This window comes from Sycon ciliatum, chromosome 4, assembly GCF_964019385.1.
Source record: "Sycon ciliatum chromosome 4, ocSycCili1.1, whole genome shotgun sequence".
Classification (NCBI taxonomy): Eukaryota; Metazoa; Porifera; class Calcarea; order Leucosolenida; family Sycettidae; genus Sycon; species Sycon ciliatum.
Window position 1 is genome coordinate 7,057,518 of NC_088646.1, and position 24,221 is coordinate 7,081,738.

General features: G+C 49.1%; 1 protein-coding gene across 1 annotated transcript; it reads right to left on the minus strand.

Annotated features, from left to right (window-relative positions):
* Positions 1 to 681: 681 nt before the first annotated feature.
* On the minus strand, positions 682 to 19,879 carry LOC135814170 (epsin-1-like). The gene is made up of 13 exons (XM_065327249.1): positions 19,660 to 19,879; positions 19,363 to 19,482; positions 17,252 to 17,330; positions 15,974 to 16,112; positions 13,835 to 13,914; positions 12,968 to 13,053; positions 11,887 to 11,934; positions 11,527 to 11,637; positions 11,300 to 11,355; positions 10,796 to 10,985; positions 9,467 to 9,917; positions 8,336 to 8,504; positions 682 to 1,845 (listed from the first exon to the last, which is right to left on the minus strand). Exons 1-13 carry the CDS (start codon positions 19,677 to 19,679, stop codon positions 1,301 to 1,303), a joined length of 2,094 nt encoding a protein of 697 aa, XP_065183321.1. The 5' UTR covers positions 19,680 to 19,879; the 3' UTR covers positions 682 to 1,300.
* Between the last annotated feature and the right edge of the window lie 4,342 nt (positions 19,880 to 24,221).

Consider the following 24,221-nt stretch of genomic DNA (forward strand, 5'->3'; position numbering starts at 1 on the left):
TGGTAGATCTACACCATGCCAGAGAGATGTCACCGTCAGTAGTAGAGCGGAAGCAGCATGAGCACACACACACCGGTAGACCCATGACAGTGACTTGTGAAAAGTTGTGTGAACATCGCAGCCGTACCACCCATTTGTCCTTTCTTATTCTATGCACGAACAGGAGTGCATAGTGATACATGTAGCCCTATTGGGAAACAAACTTAGCACCAGAAACTGTGAGGCCTCTCCATTGGGCGAGGATTTGCCATCAGCCCCCCCCCCCCCCCCCTTACAATCAGACCGTATGTCCGCCGCACCTTTAAAGCCACGGCGGTATAATATTCGATCATAAAGCCAGTCTCAGTTATAAAGCCATGGGCTTCATAAATGAAATGGCATTCGAAGTATGTTTTGTAAAAACGAAGGAATAAGTACTATGCTAACACACTTACAGCCGAGCAGGAAGGGTGGACAAGTGGATTTAGATTGAAACAATGAAACTTCTGTGTGGACTTTGACTTTTATGGCATGGCGTAGTGGGTGAGTCATTTTGCATCTAAAATACCTAGGAAAGCAGCGGTATTTCGAATACAAGGCCATGGCTTTAAAGGCACTGACATACGGTATGAGCACATCCATACCCGCATCCATACACACAGGCGCACGCACCCACCCACCCAGCACACACAGGGAAACAAGTCCGTGCTCAAGTGCTCATCGAATCAAAGCAACGCTGAGTATCAGTGGTGAAGTGGCAGTGGAGGCCACATCTGGGCATGCGGTTCAAAAATAGTTGAAAAGTGTCGGGAGTCCGCCAGTCTTCAATGACAAAAAAATACACGCGGTCGTGTTTACAGTGCCTATGAAGACATGCAATGGTGCTTATACAATGCCTATGAAAAATAACGCAGCAAAGAATGTGAGAAACGTGGCAAGGAGCCAATGGCCGGAAAATAGCGGAAGGCAGGGTAAACGGATACTGCCGCCGTGATTGCCTACAGGCTGGGGGGCGGCGGGGGCACAGCAGGGTCCTAGAGTCTAAACATAGCAAATAGCTGCCATGCAGTTTCTAAATGCACTGCGGCGCGAGCTCAAGGCCTAACACTAGCGTTGATAGCAAAGAGGACTGGTCAAATTGGCAAGCACATCCCCCGCTCATCTCCGATTGGTAATTGAGCAGAAAGTGGTGTCCGTCATGAAAGGAAGAAAAAAATACGTATGTCAATATCCGGTGCCTGTTGCTATGGGTTGTGGAACAAAATAAATAGTGGTTTCAAACTGCAGTGCCCGTGATCAACGGCACTGCTGCATACCTTGCTCATCGGAAGAAAGGATTGTTACCTGCAGATTGCTGCATAAACTGCTGCTGCTGCTGCTGATGACCCGCATACATGGGCGCTTGCTGCTGCTGGTGGTGTTGTTGCTGCATGGGCATGGACGTCGCTGCAGAAAGGGGAGGCATGCCAGTGGGTGGCATCATGCCAGCGTACTGCATCCCACCACCTCCCATAGAGCCAACGCTGGACACAGGCACCACTCCCATGCCAGCCGATGCCACAGCAACAGGAGGAATGCCTGTGGGTACCATGGCAACCTGAGCCATACCGACAGGTGCCATACCACCCATTGCCATGTTGCCGGGGGCCATACCACCCATTGCCATGTTGACAGGGGCCATACCACCCATTGCCATGTTGGCAGGGGCCATACCACCCATTGCCATGTTGGCAGGGGCCATACCACCCATGCCCATGCTGTTGGTGGGGGCCATGTTGGTAGAGCTCCACGTTCTGCCGGGCTGTACGCGTGGCTGGTTGGAATCGGGTGCTGGAATCAACGGACTGGGCAGGATAGTCCCGTCAGCTAATAGCACACACACATGTAGGATGTGACAGGAGAAACGAAAACAAGGGAATTAAATGGTGGCCGTTGTAGTGTATGTACCAGACATGTATTCATCTAATTGCAAGTACTATTGATCCACCCTAAAACCACAACCGCTTAGGCATGAACTCTCTATAGCAATTCATTGTACTGCCACCCAACAACCAACGCATCCCGCACGCGGGATACAACTTCTATATCCTCTAGCACAATCATACCTGAACGCTTCTTATTGCTTTGCAACCGTAGAATAAACTTGTATGTAAACTCTACGTGTGAACCCAGTCTCTTGGTTAGAGACACAACTGGCGACGAAGATGGCCGTTGCAATTGGAACCATTTTCGGTTGGAACGGCGGATTGGTCTACGTACTATGACCGCGTCGAGCAGTACTTCGCTGCCAACAATGTGGCCGAAGACAGGCAAGTAGCCACCTTCCTGACCCTGATTGGTGGCTTGACCTACAAACTGTTGGCTGACCTGGTCAGCCCGGACAAACCGAAGGACAAGACGCTGAAGGAGCTGTCCGACGCGCTGGCTGCGCATTGTGCTCCGAAGCCCTAGGTGATCGCGGAACGATACCGTTTCCACAAGCGGGATCAACGCCAAGGAGAGTCAGTAAATGCCTACCTCGCGGAGCTCCGACGGTTGGCACGATTCTGTGAGTTTGGCGATGTCCTGGATACCACGCTGCGGGATCGTTTCGTGTGTGGTATCAGGAGTCAAGCTCTTTGCAAAGTTCTGTTGGCAGAGAAGGACCTCACTCTGAAGACCGCCATCGAGAAAGCCAACAGCCTGGAGGTAGCCACTCGCAATGCATCCGAGCTCGCGGGCAGTGCCACTGCTGCTGGTGTACACGTTCTGGGCACATCGCAACAAAGCCAACATCGTCGTGCTGGCAGATCATCGTTCGGAGGTGCGAAGTCCGCGAACTCTGGTCAATCCCGTACGAGATATTCAGCATGCTTCCGCTGTGGCTCGACGGCACACGGCGCAAGTGAATGTCCCTTCAAGGCATATGAATGCCGCCACTGCAGGAAGACTGGGCACCTCCGCAAGGTTTGCAAGAAGCGCCTTGCGGAAAGATCGACAGACTCAGCGAAACGCTCAAGTGGTAGCAGCGCCTGCCACAGCTTGGCTGTCGATGTCGCGGACGACGACGAGTTCAATTCACTTTCTCTTCTAGCCGCAGACGTCCTTCAAGCGCCAGCAGTCGCCACGGATGAAACGACACCCACGACCGTGCGGAAGGCACTTTGGATTGATGCTATCGTCAATGGCCAGTCGGTCCGCATGCAGGTCGACACTGGAGCTGCGGTGTCAATCATTCCGAGTGCGATTTATCGAAAGTCGCTGTCTGCCTCGCCTCTCACCGCGAGCAAGCTGAAGTTGCGTACGTACACCGGCGAGCCCGTGCATCCTCGCGGAACGTTCGTAGCACGCGTGGAATACTACCATCAATCCGCGGAGCTACCACTGCATGTGGTGGACACGCAGGGGCCAGCGCTCTGTGGCCGGGACCTGCTTGCCCACATCGCTCTCGACTGGCAGCGCTTGTTCCAGGTCGAGATGGCTGACGTCCCCTCCGCAACCGTGTCCCCTGGCCAGCAGCATCCAGGATCAGCAGGTACGCGTCTTGAGCAGCTCAAGGAGAAATTCTCCGATGTGTTCAGCGACGACTTTGGCAAGCTCAAGGACGCCAAGGCTCGTCTCCAGCTGAAGGACGATGCAAGCCCTCGCTTCCTCAAGGCGCGCCCATTGCCCTACGCCATGCGGCCAAAGGTGGAAGCTGAACTGGACAGGCTGGAAGGTCTGGGTATCGTGAGTAAGGTACAGTGGAGTGAGTGGGCGACACCTATTGTGCCTGTGACGAAGCCCAACGGCTCAGTTCGTCTCTGTGGAGATTTCAAAGCCACATTGAATCCACACCTGAAGGTGGACCAGCACCCGCTACCACGCGTGGAAGATGTCTTCGCCACCCTGGCTGGAGGCCAGCGATTCACCAAAATCGACCTAAAGCAGGCATACCTCTAAATGGAGATGGATGACGCATCCAAACCACTCCTCACACTCACGACGCACAAGGGCCTGTATCAGCTCAACCGACTCGGGTTCGGTGTTGCCTCTGCCCCAGCGCTCTGGCAACAGGCTATCGACCGCATCTTGCACGGCGTCCCAAGCCAGGCCTGCCTACTGGACGACATTATTGTCACCGGCCGCAACGACGATGACCACCTGGACAATGTGGAAAGCATCCTGAGTCGTCTGTCGGACCACGGCCTGAGAGTCAACCCGGCCAAGTGCACGTTCTTTGCAGACCAAGTTGAGTACTGTGGACACATTGTCAGTCGCCACGGCTTGCGCAAGACTGATGGCAAGGTCAAGGCTATCAACGAAGCCCCAGCACCGCAGAACGTGTCCCAGCTACGGAGCTTTCTGGGCATGGTGTGCTACTACCAGCGCTTCCTCAAAGACTGCTCCACGACCCTGCATCCACTCAACAACCGACGCATCGCCATATGGCCTGGGGGCGGTGCTCTCGCACATCATGCCGGATGGTACGGAAAGGCCGATTGCCTTCGTGTCACGGTCCCTGACGGACACCGAGAAGCGGTACGCCCAGATCGATAAGGAGGCGCTCTCTATTGTCTGGGGCGTCCGCAAATTCCACACGTACCTGTTTGGCCGACCGTTCGTCCTGCTGACGGACCATGAGCCGCTGACAGCCATCTTCAGTCCTAGCAAGGGATTGCCAGCCATGACGACGGCCCGCCTACAGCGGTATGCTATCTTCCTAGCAAGCATGAGTTATGAGATCAAGTACCGCAAATCAGCCGAGCATGCAAACGCTGACGGCCTGTCATGACTACTGTTGCCACACTCACCACAGGATGAGAGCCTAGACTGGGCAGACGTGTTCAACATGGCCCAGATCGACCCGCTTCCAGTCACGGCAGCTGAAATAGCGCGTCACACAAACCGTGACCCAGTTCTCGCCAAGGTCCTAACCAGTGTCAGCACCGGACGGGCCCTGTCAACAACCGACGGTGACATGCAACCGTTTGTACGACGCAAAGATGAGCTGGGCCTACACCAAGGGTGTGTCATGTGGGGAATCCGTGTCGTCATTCCTCCCCCACTGCGCCACCGAGTACTGGAGGAGCTGCACAGTGGCCATCCTGGGCTGGTTCGGATGAAAGCACTAGCCCGCAGCTTTGTATGGTGGCCAGGCATCGACACAGCCATCGAGCAGACCGGCAAGGCCTGCCTTGGCTGTCAGGCACACCAGGCGGCGCCACCAAAGTCACCGCTACATCCCTGGGAGTGGCCGTCCAAGCCATGGCAGCGTCTCCACATTGATTTTGCCGGGCCGTTCCAAGGGCACATGTGGCTGATTGTGGTGGACGCCCACAGTAAGTGGCCAGAAGTGCTCCCAATGAGCAGCACCACTGCCCCGGCTACCATACGCCGTCTCCGAGAAGTGTTTGCTCAACATGGCCTGCCGGACCAGATCGTGAGTGACAACGGCCCGCAGTTTACTGCCGATGAGTTCCGCCGTTTCACAGAAGCCAACGGCATAACGCACACGTTCTCAGCACCGTACCACCCAGCGACTAACGGGTTGGCTGAACGATTTGTGCGTACAATGAAGCAGGCGCTCAGGTCCCATTCTGCCACAGCACCACTTGAGTTCTTGCCTCGCTTCCTGTTGGCCTATCGCACCACACCCCATGCTACAACGAATGCCACACCAGCATCCCTGCTAATGCACCGGGAGCTACGCACTCGGCTGTCGCTGGTTCAACCCAGTGTCCAGGCATCTGTTGCTAAGAAACAGACAGCTCAGCGTAGTGCAAGATCAGCGAACCGTGAGCGCACGTTTGCTGTGGATGACACCGTCATGGTACGTGACTACCGCACCAACGCACCACACCCGTGGATTCAGGGCACAGTGCAAGCGGTACACGGCTCCCGCCACTATACAGTGGAAGTTGGCCCAGACCAGCAATGGAGGCGCCATGTTGAACAGCTCCGGTCAGCCGACTCCGCTCCGCAATCATCCGTACCGATGAACACAGCGCCTTTGCCGTCCGTGGCAGAACCGGATCACAGTTTGTGCTTTCCGACTGCTCATTCGCCAGCTAGTGTTCCGACACCACCCAGTGTCCAAGCCGCTGCTACTCCAACACCTCCGCCTGCGCAAACACCAGTAGCAGCAACTCCGGCAACGCAGCAGGTCCAGTCGCCGCTGGCACAATATACGACTGAACCCCGCCGAGAGCCCGAGTCCTGCCGGCTCGCCTGAGAGACTGAATTGCTTCTTGCTCACACAATTGCTGGCCCGTGCTCTCAGCTCATCCGCTTCTTCTTCTTGTGCATTAAATGTTATGCCGTATAGGAATACCTCGTAGCTCAACATGTACCATAACATTTAGGGGAGGAATGTAGTGTATGTACCAGACATGTATTCATCTAATTGCAAGTACTATTGATCCACCCTAAAACCACAACCGCTTAGGCATGAACTCTCTATAGCAATTCATTGTACTGCCACCCAACAACCAACGCATCCCGCACGCGGGATACAACTTCTATATCCTCTAGCACAATCATACCTGAACGCTTCTTATTGCTTTGCAACCGTAGAATAAACTTGTATGTAAACTCTACGTGTGAACCCAGTCTCTTGGTTAGAGACACAACAGCCGTGACAGCAATATGCATAAATAACTACATGCATGGACAGTCAAGAAGTCAGTACAGTGTCACTGTGTGGACAGCCTTGAATAAAGAACCTTATCCAACTTGTGGACATGTGACCAACACAACCTGTCCCAACTGCCCGTGTGGAATGCTTGCTTGCTGGCTTTTTCAACAATCGTTTCAGTAATTTCTCCCCTCATCCAAGCCATTCAGCATAAGCGAAGCTGTGGACTCAGCACCCTGCTTATACACTTCAACTCAAACGTTCTACTACCTCCGACAAGTGAAACTTGGCGCGTTTTTTTTTACTTCAATCACTCGAACTATCTCACACTTTACGATCGAAAGTAATGATTGACTCACCAAAATACAACTTGATTGTTCAACAAGAACATTACTCGTAAATACATCAGTTAGTCTGAATCACGCTCCTCTGGATCTGAGATCGCAGCTTCTTGGGGAGAAGAATTGTCACTGTCTTTGGACGAATACGACTAAAGCAGATTCAGCTGCAGCAAGCACCTCAGCTGTGATCGCTCTACAGCTCTCGATGTCGCTCCTGCGTGCAGTGCGCGAGCTACGATGTTGAGGGTAGTAATTTTGGCCGCCACTCTCCAGAATGCCATGGTATGAAACGTGCAAACACCTCCACATGGACTCCACCGTTTCGGCTGCGTCTTCTCGCCAACCAAGCGAGTCCAACATTACCGCTGGCAATTCCAGGAGATTTTCCTTACTCACCGGACACACATCGCTCTGGAGCCTATTGAAAATCGCCAGTTCGTTGACAAAGACATCTGTACTCTGTGCGAGTGACCACGCAGAGGGAGCGAGAACAACTTGGTTTTGCTTCTAAGCGCGAAAGCAGGATGATTCTCCTTCGAAGTTTGAGGGCGCGCACCGTCGTACTGGTACAGGAGAGACTCGCCTGCCTCAGCACACTGTGTACCTCTTGAATGTGAGAATCGCCATGCACGTGCCACTCGCCAGCTCAACGCTTGGCTTCTTGCACCCGTATACATCGATTCGAGGCCGTGCCTCGCACTAGAATTGCAGCCTTGTGGTACAACCACAACAAATCAAAAAGCACAAAACGCGCCAAGTTTCGCTTGTCAGAGGTACTAGTAGTAATAGCAACACAGTAACCATGGTGACAATCCTCGAATCCAGGTGCCCCAGATCCAGGCACTGCCGTCAAGCAGGCACCTTTCTGTTTCCGCCAGAGTCACAAATATTGGTTTTTGAACAAAAAACGGCACCAAATAAGGTTTGGCATAAAAACATGGCTACTTGCGTGCAATCTGTAGGTATATGTAGGTTCTGAATTGTGGGCAGTTACTGATTACTGAGTACGGGAAGTGCCTGATCCCAACGTGCCCGGATACGGAGAGTTCTACTGTACTACCGTAAAAGTCCGTAAATAAGTATATGTACCCGCCTAATATAAATACCCCCTTCATTCTTTTGACTCTGTCTGTTGAAGTCAAGTCAAGCCCAATAAACATACTGCCCGAAATAAGTACCGGTAAGGGTCGCACATGCAGCACTTCGCATGTACATCGACATAAAAAAGACTTCTCCACTACAAACAAGTCCGGTCCGAAAATTAGTTCATGCCCGAAAGTCAGTACCCGTCCGAAAGTTAGCACGGGTGTGACCACTAAATTCGAAAGTAAATACGTACTTATTTACGGACTTTTACGGTAGAAATATTTCAGCAAAGAACATGCCATGATGGGTGGGGAGTTGCAATGGAAAAACTTACCCGAAGCAGCGTTGCCTAAATTGCCTGGCGTAGGGGATGACTGACTGGTGCGTATATGGTTAAGGGAGTTTGGCTGCTTTGGTGTAACAGGCCTCTCCTTAGCAGTCAGGAGATTGTCTAAGTTGACCAATGCGCAGTCGTGATCATCTAGGAAGGCTGGCTTGGTATCCTAGACAACGGAATGGAGACAGAAAGTCGTTAAGTTACAGTAGCAAGGGTACACATCGTGCACAGGGGCGTCGGAAGGTATTTTAGTGTGGTACGGTCAGCCATCTGAAGTACAATTTACTCGTGGGGGAGTGGTGGCTGAGGCGAAAATTTGGAAATTTAGATCCCAGACCAGTGCATTTTATTGATTTACAGGGTACTTGGGACAAAAAGTGGTACGGTCAATACCGTAGTGACCGTACCGTGCGCGACGCCCCTGGTGCAGTAGCTAGGTGTTGATCACATCGAGAAAGAAACTGGTTGCAGCTGATACAAACACCGTCGTGGAGTGAATGTTCAATGATCAATTACACTACAGCTGCAATGCCATCTTGGAACATTGTAGTTAGGTCTGTCAAAACTGGTGTAATCTTTACCCACCGCCACCATCACCACCACCAATGTGCTGGAACATCCAAACATTACGTCATCACAATGACTGTCAGGTTCTAACAACCCACGGCCTGTACAGTCTTGGTGCAGGTAGATCCATGATTGCGCTGTGCACAACCCGTACCCGTGGCGCACGCCAATCACCTGTGCGCTCTACAACAGTGTGCTACTGACGAAAGAAGTTTGGATTTCGTTACGACAAACCTCCATGCAGAAAGTGACACACAGCTGCACACCTTGGTGTTATAATACTCATAAATTCAGTCAAAATACTATAAATAACACACAGCAGAAGTATAGCACAAAACTTGCAACATGTTCATGTTCGGTACTGCTCACTGAAATCCAGTTGCGCCACTCAAAGTTTGCGCCTTGCACTATTTCGAAGCCCAGTATTCGCAGGCCTAGGGCTGCGCAACGCCCGGCGCGTACTTGAGTGTGTGACACGACTGGATTTCATTGAGCAGCACTATGCATTGTTTTGTAGTACTCAGATCAAAGCATACTTGATGAAAGCTCTTCCAAGCTTACCACGGGGGAGGGTGACGGAGAATATTCGACTGGTTGCTGCTGCTGCATCTGCTGCTGTGCTGCTTGTTGGTCGGCGGGAAATTGGCCTGACATGCCAGCGAAAGCCTGCGGTCCGGTGGCAAGAGGACTAGGCATGCCCTGAACAACAGGCTGCTGAGGAGCAAACTGGCGAGCCGATGGTGCCGAAGCAGTGTGACTTAAAGGCGGATGCGCCACAGAGCTCTGGCTGCCGGCGGGAGAAAGTTGGTTCTCTTGAAAACTGAATCCCTGCGCCGGCAAATCATGTTGACTCCTGGTGTGGCGCGTCATTGCAGGAGAACCAAACGCAGGAGAGCCAAAAGCATCCTCGTCTTCCTGCTGGCCTGGCACTGCCTTACTACCAGGGGTAACGGGTGCCGCAGCAGAGAAGGTAGGACAGCCGAATGCATCCATTGCTGCTTGAGGACTAGCCCTGTAAACAAAGAAGACACAATGCATTACTTGAGAGCCGTCTGTAGGTTTTGCGATTTTAACCACAGCCCGAGTTCGACAGAAAACAAGTGCATACGGTGATTTCCAGGACCTAACAATTCTATGCTCTATGGTACTCTATGCTCTATGGCATTCTATGCTCTATGGTACTACCTGGTAGTACGTAATACTGCAAAATATGAGGAAAAAACGTACGCTTGGGATGTATAGTTGAAAAAAGGACAAAGAAAAGGTGCACGTGTGAAGAAACGCAGGTTGTAGGTCGTCAGCAACTCCTAAATGATGTCTATTGGCTGTCTATTGTTGTTGCGATACATCATACGCCTGCTACATTTCTTCACACTTCAACGCTTATCTTTCATTTTCATTTTCCACCTCTCACATACGATCCAGGAAAATGAGACCGGAGCACAACATGGAACCAACACTGGCACAAATGATGGCTTCAACCCCCCCCCCCCCCCCTTGGCATTTCGGCTGAAGCTGGACTAAGGCAAAATATCAGATGTTATTGACTCACACACCCACTCACTGTGACACCTCCAACAAGACCTGATGACTCTTTTCTAGTCGCATTTGCACCGTTCAATTGCACACACTGTCTATTATTGTATTGCAAGACAAAGAAACAGTCTAGTCACCGCCAGCCTTCCCCACTGGCCACTACTAGTATCCAGACTATGTGCACGCTCTGCACCAGGGTGGTCCAGGGAAGAAAGAAAGAGAGAGGAGAGAGAGAGAGAGAGAGAGAGAGAGAGAGAGAGAGAGAGAGAGAGAAGAGTTCGTCCCTGACATCACCCACCCTTCTAAGTGAACGCAGTGTGAAGCAATGTCCATGCATACTCGTAGCGCACTGACCATGGGTCGTTGTGAGCGGGCGCTGCTGGTTTTGCAGGTTTTGCAGATCCCCATGCGTCGGTCTGGGAGGATGAAGTCGGCCGGGTAGCAGTTGACTTAGCAGTAGTAGCGGCAGCAGCATTCGTTGGCACTCCCCAGGGATCGGCTGACGCAGCTTGTGTCCGTATAGCAGGTTCTGACACTGACATGCCTGGGCAAAGGAAGTCGTTGAACGGCAATTAAACAGTGCTGATACCAGACTTAAGGTAGTTCGCGACACTATCGCCATTTTGTCCAGTGTACACAAAATATTCGGGGTTCAAGATTGGCACTTTGAAGTTAGCCCTGTATAGTCAATAGTCTACAGCATCTACTACCAAAGTTTGGTCGAGATCTGACAAAAAGCGATTTTGGAGCAAAGGTGTCCCGAACTACCTTAACCACTGAAAGTACGGTGACGGTGGTGGTATGATGAGACTTCATAAAGGCATTTGTTTATAAGCAGCTGCCAGAACCAGCACTTACCTGACGTTATCAAGCTGAGCGCTTTCGCTTTCTCCGCAAGACGCTCTTCAATCTCACTGAGCAACAACAGGGAAAGAAACGATAATGGCCATAGGAACATTACAACACTTGAAACAGAACAGACCTCCAGATGATAAGGGGATCAAGGAACCATAACTGCCAACAGTGTACAATCACTAACTGTTAAGAAGAACTACCAGGCCAATTCTCAAAGGCACGGTGCTGACCTTGCAGACAACTTCTCGCCGTGTGTGTTTATCTGCAGTGCTGCAGTCTGTCGCTGTGCCTCTGCCTCCCACTGGTTAGCTGCTCTTGGTCTGCCACCTGAGGAGCCATGGCTGGAGAAGTAGAACCAGGACATACATATAAAAAAAGTGAAGAACACCATCAGCAGATTGGGAGCTGCCGCGGGAATGGGCACGCTTCAATATTCTTCCCCACTGTATGGCAAACTAGGAAAGCAGAACTGTCTCTCGATACAAAAATGTCGTTTTGGAGCCTTATTCAGTGCATCCCTGGCTACAGGTAAGGTGCTGGAGTGCATAGAAAGCGTGTGCATAGAAAGCACTGGACAGTTGTTGACTTACAGTTGTGTGTCAAGGTTCTTTTCCTGCCCAGATAGTGCCGTAATACTCCTGCAACAAGCAAGCGTAAAAGCACGTCTAGGTGGTAACACAATACTGTAAGTCTAGGTGGTAACACAATACTGTAAGTCTAGGTGGTAACACAATACTGTAAGTCTAGGTGGTAACACAATACTGTAAGTCTAGGTGGTAACACAATACTGTAAGTCTAGGTGGTAACACAATACTGTAAGTCTAGGTGGTAACACAATACTGTAAGTCTAGGTGGTAACACAATACTGTAAGTCTAGGTGGTAACACAATACTGTAAGTCTAGGTGGTAACACAATACTGGTACTGTATTTTAAAGTAACTCACAGCGGTATGAGAAGTACATGCACATGCAGTAGTATTCTGTGATCTGCTTTGCAAAGCCAGATCGTATTCTACTCCACTTACAACCATAGCACTTGTCTGGAAATTAATCTAACCATGAAGAGCGGAACAAGAAAGGCACAGAGGTCTGACAATGCTCTTTCACCGTTCAAGTTTGTCTGTTTTAGTCGCATTTTTGCAGGAATCCTGTCCGATCCCAATTTGTCTTGCACTTATTCAAACAAAGAGTTCAGAGAAGGCTTCTGTCAAGAATATCCAATATTTCAGCGATTTCAGGGCTGCAAGTAGTCTCCATTGACTGACAGTCGGTCCATTGCACGTGCTTTTCTTCTTCTGTTATGCAGAGACTATTAAGGGTGTGCTGAAGATGCGTGGATGTGATGCTTCATTGTCTATACATTTCTCTCCCAATAAAAGAAAATTCCTACATAACACTCATAAAAAGGACACACTTCAGGCTCATTACAAACATCTTGAAAGTTTTTGTCTTCACAAGTATACTTTCAAGCCTTCTCATCAGGTGAAATACAGGCAAGGGAAAAGGAACAGGAACAGTGGATTTCACCTGATGAGAAGGCTTGAAAGTATACTTGTGAAGACAAAAACTTTCAAGATGTTTGTAATGAGCCTGAAGTGTGTCCTTTTTATGAGTATTATCGCATTTTTGTCTCAGAGGAAACTGTTTTCCTACATAACAGTTATGACTTACGCAGAGCGTCCAATCTTGGACGGTTCAGGGCTGCAATAATCTCTTGTATGCGGTGAGTGGTCTTTCTCAGAAAATGTCCTTTTCACCTACAGTTTTAGTCACACACACACACACACACACACACACACACACACACACACACACACACACACACACACACACACACACACACACACACACATGAAGAAGTTGGCATACCTCTTGAAATTTATATGCAAAAAAGCTACCGGCTGTGACCAATGCAGAGTTCCAGTTCAGTGCGCCTCCTCGCTAACATGACCAGGCCAGATGATGTCATTAGTGGCAGGACGCGTACACAGGATCAATGACTCAAGTATGGGGAAGAGGAGCAAGGAAGCAGACAGGCGCGAGAAATTCCAACATGCTGGAAAAGGCTATGATTGGCGATTCTCAAACCAAGATTAGCCGGCGCCGGGTCATTGAGCATTCACATGTGCTGATAAGCCCTGACCCGGCGTCCGATTTCTGCCGGGACATGGCTGGGCCGCGCCTTATCGGCATATACAAATGCACCAAAAGGCGCATGCTAATACTATAGAGAAATACAGATGGTGACCTGCATATTGGTACTGCACTAGTGGCAATATCAAAAGGGCGTTTTGGTAGGGGTGGTCACAATCCAGTTTGTATTTGCTTGAATGAAAATGATTGTTCCGAGAATCAGCCGCGGAGGCGCTTTTGGCCGGATTTCTCATGAACAAGAAAAGTACGGCTCTCATCCCTGTACATGTACAGTGAGATATGTTGCTTTTCAATTTCAACTCCAAAGAAGAAACACGCAATCAAGCAAAATTAATGCTAGATAGACACCACACTCAGCAAACGTGCTCATGGCAATGCGCTCACCTGTAATGCTGAATTGCGCTGTTCCCTCATCAGGTCTGGATCTTTCAGCAACGCTGATATCTGTTTAGCTTTATCGCGCACTGAGCCCAGCAACAGAAGCAGAAAACAAATCCGCAGTCATAGCAGCAATGACGACAAGTACTGATCTGGTGTAACTGCGTGTTATCTGATAAAAGCAGATCTACACAATACTACTGTCGTGGACATGGAAATCCAGTCGCACATCTAGCTGCCCCAGGGCACTGGCCATGCAGCCGTGGATAAGCGGTACACACATGCATGTATGCGCTGGTACGTGGTCGCATCATCAGATCAACATGTGCACTGCACGCAGCGTTCTGTACGCGCGCTCAGGGCGCCGGCCCCGGTCAATCGACTGGATTTTCATGTCCACGGCAGTAGTACACTGTATTGTATAAAAATAAGAGTCTCTTGCTCTATCGACTGAGTGTGTCAGGTCATTTTCGCAGGACCTAGTGTTAAAGTAGACATGGATCGTACCACCAAAGCATGTTGCTCTTGGTTTGGCTGTGCACCATCTCTGCAGAAGCGAGCGGTTAGTGACCATTCTCAACAGATTCGGTCACAGTATTGCGTACGGCCAGGTGCTGGGGAGAGAGACACGGATGGCCGAAAACAAACCCCATAGCAAGGAGGAGGCTACTGATGGCCTTCCGGATATTGTCAATCTCTCCATGCCATTCAAGTTGTTGACAACCTGAATGAAGAGGCGTTGGATGGGAAGGGAACGATGCACTGCACCAACACCATCGCAGTCCAGCCCGTGTTCATTGTCTACTTCATTCCAAAGCAATAATGTTAACAGTCAATCTGCAAGATACCTAAATTGGAAATTATCACTTTGGTTGCTATGGTAACATGCTTCAAGAAGTATTTCGTCGATTTGGTCTACAAAGCCCCATGTTTCTGGGTCAAGTGATACAGATCCTGAAAGCCCTACTTATCTCTATCATTTGCACATGGCAAGCCGTCGTCCCTCTTGAACGGGAGCGAAAAGTCACTTTTATTGCACCTTGGCCCAAGGACTCCAACGTACATAACGATATTTAAATCTAAAGGCACAAGAACCTTTGTTGCACTGACGCCTAGTGATGGCTTCAAGAAAGAGTAATCGCAAGAGTACATAGCCCCAAGAGTGAGCAACTCTGGATCTCCGACTCATGGGTGCCCTGCGCGGCACGCTTGCCTGCATTGCATAATGAAATGACTATCCAGCCGGCTGGATTTGAGTTTCCTACGGTTTAGCCTCAACAATTTCACGTGCAATACGGTACTTCGAAGTAAGCTCAAAGGCAATGTCTGTGTGTGACACACCACACACAAAACCACCCGAAGTCTCCGAGGAAAGCGGATTAGGAAGCAGGAAGCCGTAGCAGATCAATAATGACACAATGGCCCATAGTCCGTGGCTACGTAATGCAGGCAGCGCGCCACTCCAGATCCCATATGCAGAGTTCAGAGTTGCATACTCTTGGGGTTATGTACTCTTGATAATAGCTACTTGTCTGTCAAACAACACATGTACTGGGACTAGTTTCTAGACAACACCAGACAGCAGACAGCAGACAGCAGACAGCACCTGGTTGTAAAACAACATGTAGGAACCCATACCGACATAATTAATCATAGACAATTCGTTGATTCATGCCGGTGTCTTCCTGCCCAAGTCCTTCGTCTCAGAAAGTTGCTTTATTAGGCGCGCACACCCTTCATCCCCCACCTGGATACGCCACTGCAATGTGCATTGCGAGTCACCGAACACATAGCACACGCTTGGAAACCATCCAACCACAGTTCTCAGTTCAGAACCATTCCGACGATTTCCAAACGGTATTCAATTTTGGGTAAAACCTGATGTAAGCATTTCACGGCGTCACCTTGAACCGACCTGCTCACAGATGAACGCCCTAAGTATAGTGGTGGCAACTGAAACCCAACCCCTGGTTTTTGTGCTAGAGTGCAGCACCGAATCTAGCCATCTCTTATTTCATAGTGTTACAATCCCGCGCTGGGTCTTTGCAATGTGAGCGCACCGCTCCAGGGGTCGGATTTCAGTTGGCAGCACTTTAAAACCGGCTCAGAGGCTGCAGTGTATGGTGCAACACAGGTGACACTCACCGTTAGCTCCATGGTCCTTGCCATCTTTGTCTTCGAACTGGAAGTTCTTCAGTGTATTGATGCAGTATGCTTGTGCAGAGCACATTTCCATGATAGACAAGGGGCCAGTCTTGATGAGGTACTCAACAAGCACCAGGGACTATGAGCAAACACGCAACACAGGAACAAATGCGAAGAACAAGCTGAGCGTAAAACAAGTGAAGTGCAATACTTTCCAGAGAGCCGACAGTTCTTTCATCTTAATTAAGACAAGGTTAGCAGTCACCAAATGGCTGATGCATATGCACAGACATCAAGATATAAACACCTATAGTCCATTCATTTGAACTTACCCCACTTCTTCCCTAAAAATGTCTGAGAAAGTCGCCCACAAAAACAGAAGTGTGATTTTTATAAACATGAAGAGACAAAACTCAGAAGTAGTGACAAACTCGGCCATTTTGAAAATACTGTAACATTACCACAATACTGTTATACTTCCCAATCCGCTGCTCCCAAAAATGGCAACTTTGTCCGGTATACCCTATCCTTGGTCATGTACATGTACATACAATTATCCCTTCACTGTGCATAGTTCGAACCCCCCCCCCCCCCCACACACACACACAATGGTTGCCTCCTTGCTTTGTCATACCACAACCATTCAATGCGGTGAACCCCTCGATAGGCGATTTGCCTTTGGGTCATCCTAAAAAAGTTATTATTATTATTATTATATAACCATGCAGGACGAGAGATCTTTGTAAATGAGTTGACACCAGCAGCTTCCCAGTTGAAATCCGCATTCACTGGGTTTGCTGATAGTTTGCCGGTACAGTGCTGAAGGTAGCAAGGCCTGGGCTGAAGTCATACAGTACAGGTACGTTGCAGCAGGAGTTGGTTCCTGATTTGACTTTCAGGATCCACCACGCTGATGGAGATGTGGAAGCCCTCACCAGCATCATCCGTGCCGCTAGCCTCCCTCCCACACTGCTGAAGCACTCCGCTACGTTGGACAGCTTCACAGCTCGTACCCGTGTAACCTTTACACAAACGGTTAACCTTTATCTTTTCAAAACCGGTCTTAAACCGGTTAATCGGACTAACTGTTTGAGCCCTAGTGAATACCATTGTTGACCATATACAACCCAAGCTTCGAGTTAAAGCAAAAACCCAGGTACCTTTCTGTCAATTGTTAAGAGGTTTGAGCTACCTTTTTAAAACTGCATGGTGATGAGGTGCCCCACCCCTTGCACCCCCCCCCCTCCTCCTCCATGAAAGCCAAGTAAACAGACCAACCTTGAAGACATGGCGCCAGTTCTTTCCATCGTCGCCGAGGCGTTTCCAGATTATCTGAAAGATTTCATCGAGAATGTCCCTGACCGCACGCACGATACGGGCAACGAGAAAAGAACAAAAACAATGAAATACACAGAAGTATTTTGGACACATGGGAAATATTATTCTGACAAACAACGTCAAGTCCTTTCCACCTATGCCACAGCAAGCAAAAATCCAGACCAATGTAGAGTGACACTTTCACAGCCATGATACAATTCTGATAAGCCCATACACATACATTAGAGACTGCACTTAGAATGCCAAGGCTTTGCAAGTGGCTTTCGGTGCAGCAAATGAACAAAAAAAAAGTAAAAATCTGTCTCTACCCCCGACGGAACTCGCAACGGTTGCCACCACGCAGAATAATCCTGCAAGTGCACATCTGGTCTGGATTTCATTTTGTCACAAATGTACATTAGCTGCTCTGCTTCCGAGAATGTGAGAACACAAAGCAGTTGTTGACCGAAAAAATCGATTAGTATTGGATTTATGTTATTTCGAACCATGGGATTTGAAATTTCCTCTTCGAGTAATATTTGCCATTCAAAGTTCTTCTATATATGGATTTCTGTTCGCACTTTACCCATAAATGGACATTTTGCAACTCAGCTCGCTCCCATATAAAGCGGATTTGACGTCATTGCATGTCCAGGTTCTATTGAAACATAACGCCACAGCCTGCACAAGCTGGCTTGTAGTGGCGCATTCAGACATTCATTTGAGACCAGGTAGATACTATTGCACAGCGCCCCGATCTAGTGAAGCTGGACTGTACTACATGCGTACAGTCAACCTTGCGAATGATGACACTCGATCGTGCATGAGAAAAGTGTCGTTATGGCGACGTTGAAAGTATGCCGACAAATGGTCACTACAATGTCTGAAGATTGTGTAATTATTCTCGAGTTCGTGTTACACTACTGAGGTTGTTATTGACGAGGTGGACTGTGCAAGACGAGGTGGACTGTGCATGACGAGGTGGGCTGTGCATGACGCGGTGGACTGTACTCTGTACATGACTACATGTACAGAGTACAGTGCTACTCTGCTAAGATGCCCCCCCCCCCGTGGGCAGGAGGAAAGTGTACTTAGTATCCAAAGTACTTCTTATCCCAACACACACGTCAGTACGGATCAATACACCAGTGCTCCATACATTGTCCGTATGAAGCAAGGGTATGTATTATCAGAGTTCGTACTAAGTGACTTCTACTGTACATCCTTTGGTAGTTGAACTCTGATAAGACAACATCCGTGCATACGCAGCAAGACCGTGTTGTACTTAGTACCCAAGGCACCTATTATCCCATCACCTATTATCCCATCACCTATTATCCCATCACCTATTATCCCATCACCTATTATCCCATCACCTATTATCCCATCACCTATTATCCCATCACCTATTATCCCATCACCTATTATCCCATCACCTATTATCCCATCACCTATTATCCCATCACCTATTATCCCATCACCTATTATCCCATCACCTATTATCCCCTATCATACCGCTACATGCACATGACCATGTACAGTAGAGTCGCACGCCCAAGAACGTTGTTTCCAAGGGGTTAGCCTGGGGCGTTCTTATTTTTTCTGCAATCTGGCTGCGTTCTTACAGCACGTTCTTAAAAACAATCCGTACTGGATCATATGTATCCCACAAGCTGCCAGAAAACCAACACCGCAGTTCTTAACTTTAGGCTGTGGCGTTCTTAGAATTTCAGGCTGGACGTTCTTGGGCTCCACGTTCTTCAACGCGCGACTCTACTGTACACTAAAGCTGTACTAATGACAGATAACTCTTGCATGCATGATGACTGCACAATTACACACAAGTACAATGATCTGCTTCAGCCCACATAATTTATTATTCTCCTGAATTCGAGAAAATGTAACCACGTTACTACTATGGGTCTTCGGCACACGTACACGTACACGTAGATCTACGTACAAGTATACAATCATGTTGACAGTAAAAGCTGTCACTTTTGACAACTCTCGAGTCTGATGTATTCTCGTACTCGAGCAGAGATAGAACAAGACGGCGAATCGAAGCTACTTACGGGTTTTGAGCAGCATCAGAGATATCTGCTAGCAAAGCAGTCGGAGGACCCCATGGATCATTCGAGGTTGCATCGCGAACTTTGACTTGTATTGGGGTGAATTGTCCAACTTTGTGCTTACTGACATGAAATCAAACCAGAACGGAAAACCACACTAAAGTCAAAAGTGGGCAAGAACGTGCCCCAAAAGCACAAGCCCTGCTGACGCGTGCTCCACTCCGCATTCTGCAGTGCTCGCCACGAACTATCCCAACCAACGAGATGTCGACTGGCCTCGAAGAGAAGACGAAAACTTACATGTGTCTTCTTACATTCATCACTACCCTGGAGTATCCTTCAATTTAGCTTGACCTGCTCTGCGAGGCTACGAGCCAAACGACCTAGCTGAAGTATAACTGCGAGCGTCGAAAAGTGGCACACAGGACTGAAAAACTGTTGCCAGACGATCTTATAACCAAATATTGCTCCTTGGCCAGCAAGAGAAAAGTCCAAAAATTCGTAACATCTGATTCTGAAGAACAAACGACTCGATCGAGTACATGTCATTGTACACAAAAACAAAAATGCAACATTGCTTTGCGGCCAGGGCCACTTCAAACGGTTGCATGCGCACAGTCAGTTGGCAACGTGCAAAACAGGTACACGTCATGTCGTAGATTTACGATCGTCGTGATCTTTGTGACCATTGACCAACAGGGACTCGTACCCAAACTGCCTTGTGATCAGTACCGGACAGGGACTCAGGGAGCCTAGCCAGCCAGCACATACCGGTACTGACATTATGACTTGTAGCCTGTAGGGCTCCCTGGGGCCCTATTCGGCCCAAGCCAAGGCCTCAAAACTGACAAAAGACAAGAAGACAAATACAGTGCGTATCGGTTATAGCGTGGTCGTGTAAAAGAATATACTGCCTACAAGAATGAACTCTCATGTTTTCATAATCATAACATGGATTTCAAGTGCACATAATACAAGCAATTATTTTATCGTACAATAGAATATACCAGATTAGTACAAAGTATATCGCCTATAGTAATAATATCCGTCCAATGCTGTTCCGATCTGACTCGCGTTGGGTCGTAGTGCTGCAGGTTCAACTGTTGTGGTCATGTACTAGTAACTCATGTTGCATAGCCACATGGTAACTAAGCCTATGAGGCTATGTGACTATGACCAGCTAGCCGCATGCACCGTATTACTAAAATTGCATGTAGATCTACATGTACGATGTTCTTCCTGCCTCTGCGCACATGCACATGATATGTCACACTTGATTTACCGTGTGTAAGAAATATCGGAAATTTTTTTAATAAGAATAGAAAGTCGTTTTTCAAACACCCACGCTATCCGATACCTACGTACGTAGTCTACTGCCTTGAATGCCTATTTGACGACTCCCTAGGCCCTGTCCCTGATGCAGATGGACTTCTTTGGAGTGAAAAACTAGAAGGCCTACCGCATGCAGACTATCCGGCCCGTCAAAACACTGAACATCACGGTTGACATTTTGTGAACACTGAACATCCTGCAGCCTGATCCATGACACTGATGACATGACATTGTAGTCTTTATTGTAGGAGTTTGAGGGATTGAAACTGGAAGACTTGAAAGTCTGAAAAACAGTCTCTCTCTCTCTCTCTCTCTCTCCCTCCCTCCCTCCCTCCCTCCCTCCCTCCCTCCCTCCCTCCCTCCTAGCTCCTAGCTCCTCCCTCCCTCAAACTGTTTTACCATTTCACCCGCCAATACCCGGAAACCCTCAATAATTTCAACATAATATCTATCCAAGAGTGCACGACGTCCTCACTTTTACCTCCTGCCCACTCACACTGGTCCCTGTTTCCGCTCCACTCTTCTACATTCCATGATCACCACGTGGAACTCCCTGCCTGCCGAGATTAGGATATCTGAAACCCGTGGTGTATTTAGCCGGCACGTTAAGTCCCATTTCCACAGGTATAGATTCCATCCTCGAGGTTTTCTCACTTCCTGATTACCCCCCCCCTTCTTTGCCAGTACCCTTTTCGCTTGCTTCTACTCAGACTTCACATTAATCTGTTTTACATGTATCTTAATATTTTCTTCCTTTAAAAATTGAACCCTATTGTACACGTATATTAATTTTATTCTCGGAGACCCCTTGATTTAGGCTTCGGCCTTTGGGGAATCCCTCAAATAATAATAATCATCATCCGCCAACTCCAGGTCATTGACCGATGTCGTGCCAGTTTGACGGGTTCGCTTGGGAAATAGATTGCCATTTCCATGAATTGAAGATATCCAGGACACACCGTTAACACCAGCTGCTGCTATAGCTGTACCCCATGCTTCCAACACAAGACCAAAGACTTAAGTACAGGTTAAACAACAGTGGGGCCATAACGCACCCTTGCCGCAAACCATTCTAAACCGAGATGCTCCCAGACACATCACCATCAACCCGAACAGCAGCCTGCATGCCTGAATGGAAACCGTCAATCAGCTGGCCCGATGATGAGTGACCCAGGCACACCATACACCTCAAGAGCCAGCAACAGTGCAGCGCGTGGTGCCGAGTCGTAGATCTACGCCTTGCGGAGGTCGATGAAAACGAGAAAGACCTTACGGCGGTGCTCGAATGCCTTCTCAACTACCTGTCACTCGCAAAAGATGGCATCTGTGCAGCATTTGTGCAGCATCTGTGCAGCATCTGTGCAGGATCGCCCGCGCCGAAAACCACACTGGCTTTCGGGGAGATGTGCCTCAGCAAGAGGTTGCAGCCAGCCCTGGACAACACGTGCGAGAACACACACACACACACACACACACACACACACACACACACACACACACACACACACACACACACACACACACACACACACACACACACACACACACACACACACACACACACACACACACACACACACACACACACACACACACACACACACACACACACACACACACACACACACACACACACACACACACACACACACACACACACACACACACACACACACACACACACACACACACACACACACACACACACACACACACACACACACACACACACACACACACACACACACACACACACACACACACACACACACACACACACACACACACACACACACACACACACACACACACACACACACACACACACACACACACACACACACACACACACACACACACACACACACACACACACACACACACACACACACACACACACACACACACACACACACACACACACACACACACACACACACACACACACACACACACACACACACACACACACACACACACACACACACACACACACACACACACACACACACACACACACACACACACACACACACACACACACACACACACACACACACACACACACACACACACACACACACACACACACACACACACACACACACACACACACACACACACACACACACACACACACACACACACACACACACACACACACACACACACACACACACACACACACACACACACACACACACACACACACACACACACACACACACACACACACACACACACACACACACACACACACACACACACACACACACACACACACACACACACACACACACACACACACACACACACACACACACACACACACACACACACACACACACACACACACACACACACACACACACACACACACACACACACACACACACACACACACACACACACACACACACACACACACACACACACACACCATTGGATCATTGGACGCCCATCGCCGGAGGCGATGATAGCGATGCTACAGCAGAAGCCATAGCAGCTTGTGCTGGGATTGCACCATTCAACACACACACACACACACACCTTTGACCTTTGACGCCCATCGCCGGAGGCGATGATAGCAATGCTACGGCAGAAGCCATAGCAACTTGTGCTGGGATTACACCATTCAACAGCTTGCAAGGCTGAAGAATTGACCGTCACTATTCAGCCTGGTCTACACCATACAGCTATTTGGAGTGACATTTTCTGGCCAGTGAATCCCTTTTTTGGTCACACACACACACACACACACACACACACACACACACACACACACACACACACACACACACACTGAGGTCATCGGACCCAGCGCGCGCAGATGCATGCATGCATGGAAACATTACTTGTCCCGTTCTCTTGCTGTTGGACGGTGACAGTGTTTGGAGCAGCGATGACGGTGGCCACAAACATACAGTGATACACACACGCACACACACACACACCACACGCACACACACACACACACACACACACACGCGCGCACACGTGCAGACACAGGCGGGCAGGCAAACACACACATCGACACAAACACAATCACTCTCTCTTTCAAGCTCGCTTGCATCCGCCAGGATTTCACATGTACATCAGTGTACGTCCATTGACGTCAGCGCTATTCGGTACAATCCATTGTATTTCTCCCTTCATTCGGGCGTATCCACGGTGGCCTGCGTTTTCCTCCCGCTCCCCTACATGTATTTCATTTCATGATAATTATTGTTGCAGCTACAATAGACTACACCTAGCATACTAGAGAGACGAGAGTTTTAAAAGGTCGGCCCAGTACACAAGGTGTCACCATGATTCTAACAATATTGTAGCTTATGAGCAGGTGAAACTATCTCATACACTGTCGTGCTGACGTAGATCACTCACTGACAGAACAAAGTTCATGGAAACAATCCTTCTTAGTTCTGCTTCTTCTTCTTCTTCTTCTTCGTTTTCTTTTTTTCTATCACACACCCAGCTCGCAAAGAAGGAAAGGACAAGACAAGAGCGAACAGGACGGAAGGGGGGGGGGG